Source organism: Enhydra lutris, unplaced genomic scaffold, assembly GCF_002288905.1.
Source record: "Enhydra lutris kenyoni isolate GAN:26980312 unplaced genomic scaffold, ASM228890v2 scaffoldscaffold270, whole genome shotgun sequence".
Lineage (NCBI taxonomy): Eukaryota > Metazoa > Chordata > Mammalia > Carnivora > Mustelidae > Enhydra > Enhydra lutris.
The window spans coordinates 7,867-10,298 of NW_019154354.1; the positions used below are offsets into that span (position 1 = coordinate 7,867).

The 2,432-nt window shown below is 39.4% G+C and overlaps 1 protein-coding gene across 1 annotated transcript in view; it reads left to right on the plus strand.

The window, feature by feature from the left end:
• LOC111140227 (ATP-dependent zinc metalloprotease YME1L1-like) overlaps positions 1–2,432 on the plus strand; it is a gene marked incomplete at its 5' end in the record, with an annotated part of 16,100 nt that overhangs the window by 979 nt on the left and 12,689 nt on the right. The window contains 3 exon segments of the mRNA XM_022492556.1: positions 1,297–1,307; positions 1,378–1,424; positions 2,175–2,237. Of these exon segments, the coding sequence (XP_022348264.1) occupies positions 1,297–1,307; positions 1,378–1,424; positions 2,175–2,237 (121 nt within the window).

Sequence of the window (2,432 nt, forward strand, 5' to 3'; positions counted from 1 at the left end):
GTGCAGGAGCCGGTGAGGGGGAGGGCAGAGGGAGAGAATCTGAAGCAGACTGTGCACTGAGTGTAGAGCCCCATGCAGGGATCAGTCTCACGACCCTATCATGAGGTGAGCCGAAGTCTCATGTTTAACTGATTGAGCCACCCAGGCTCCCCTCCTCACTCTGTTATTATGCGAGTGGGTATGGATCTTTCATGACCTTAAAATTTGTGCAATATATATACTAATTTGTGGAATAGTCCTGTTTGTCTTTGATGTTTTCTCTTTTAATGACTGTTGTGATTTATAATTAGAAATACATATTTAGGGGCGCCTGGGTGGCTCAGTGGGTTAAAGCCTCTGCCTTCAGCTCAGGTCATGATCCCAGGGTCCTGGGATCGAGCCCCGCATTGGGCTCTCTGCTCAGCGGGGAGCCTGATTCCCTTCCTCTCTCTGTGCCTGCCTCTCTGCCTACTTGTGATTTCTGTCTGTCAAATAAATAAATAAAATCTTAAAAAAAAATACATAAGTAGTCTTAGTTCCATTTCTTGTAGTTTTATAGTGATGACAGGAATAGATTTGTCTTCTCTTAATGAGTCAACTCTTAGAGCACACCTAAGTTTAGCAGCTGGTTGCCAGGAGAATCCCATGTGATAAGAGGGCCAGGACTTTCCCCAAGTTAGTATGTATTCTGCAGTCTTTTGGGATGAAGTCCTTAACTTATGGTATTTGATGCTATCTCCAGGTGGGTAGCATCAGAATTGATTGAAATGTTAGGGTGCCCGACTGGTGTTGGAGAATTGTTTGTTGGTGTGAGGGAAAACCATATGCTAGAATTGGGTACAAGGTTGTAATGACTTTGTGGTGTCCCTGGACCAAATGATCATGCTATGCTGTAATCACTTACATTAAGCTTTTATGGTTTCCAGTGTTTTGTGGTTAAAATTAGCAGTGTGAGGGCTGGGCAAAATGTATGAAGAGGAATGAGAGAAACATGCTTTCAGTTGTCGAATGAGTAAGTCAGAGGAGTAAAAGGCATAGGAAATACCATCAGTGATACTGTAATAGTGTTGTATGGTGACAGAGGGTAGCTACACTTGTGAGCACAGCATAATGTTTAAACTTGTCAAATCACTATGTTGTACACCTGAAACTAATGTGACTGTGTGTCAACTATACTCAGACATTTTTAATGAAAATAATAAAATCAGCACTTGTGATGATCATCTTATCTCAAGGCTTTGCCTACATCCTTAATTATCTCTTCAGAATGAATTCTAGATTTACTCATTTATTCATTATTCTGGATTCTAATTCTAGAAATGGAATTGGTAAGTTAAAGGTGGCACTCANCAGCTCTTCTTAATTGGTGATCTCTGTACCTTTTTTCATTGATTGTAGCATGACAGGAAAGTGATGGTTCCTATTGAGAATACTAGTCTGGAGACGTAAAGAGTGTTTGCTGGTTCCTACAGTTTGTGACTCGATTTTAATGTTGTGGTAGATTAAAAGTTTGCATCAGGGGCTCCTGGGTGGCTCAGTGGATTAAAGTCTCTGCCTTGGGCTCAGGTCATGATCTCAGGGTCCTGGGATTGAGCCCTGCATTGGGCTCTCTGCTCAGCAGGGAGCCTGCTTCCCCCTCTCTCTCTGCCCTCCTCTCGGCCTACTTATGATCTCTCTGTCTGTCAAATAAATAAATAAAATCTTAAAAAAAAAAAACTCTAAAAAAATAAACTAAAAGTTTGCATCAGTTTTTAAAATATAAAGAGCAAGAGGTAGGGTTGCTTTGAGAGAAGGAAGGACTTCTTAAAACCATGTATGACCTTTTGGAACCAAACAGGAAGTCTAGGAGCAAATAATTTGAATTGGTTAGCTTGAGAATAATTTTTCACAAATTAGTCAGGTTCCCTAACCTTTTCTGTCAGGTCATGTCTTCCTAAGTAGAACAAATACCGTGAAGGCATGTAATCATAGATGACTTTGTGATGTATTGTTAGCAGTTTTATTAAAGTGTACTGGCATAGTAATATTTGTTCTTTTAAAAAAAATGATAGAGATGTCTTATCCCTTTGAGTATAAAAAGGATCAGTCCCTTTTCTTTACTGTTACTAAATTTAATGATAGTTTTGTGTATAGCATTTTTAAATGTGTATTTTTTAAATTTTGAGTGAAATGTTACTTTTCTTCTTTTTTACCAGCTTTAAACCCAATGAAGGAGTTATCATAATAGGAGCCACAAACTTCCCAGAGGCATTAGATAAGTATGTATTAAATGACTTTTTTTTTGACAAGTACCAGTATGTACTGAAACGTGGAAGAACTTGAAAAGAGAAGGAAGCCCATCACCAAACATCACATAGGATTCTGGTTATGTGAAATGTCCAGAATAAGCAAATCGGTGGCAACAGAAAGTAGATTAGTGGCTGCCAGAAGGAGGGAAGAATGGAGAGTGACTG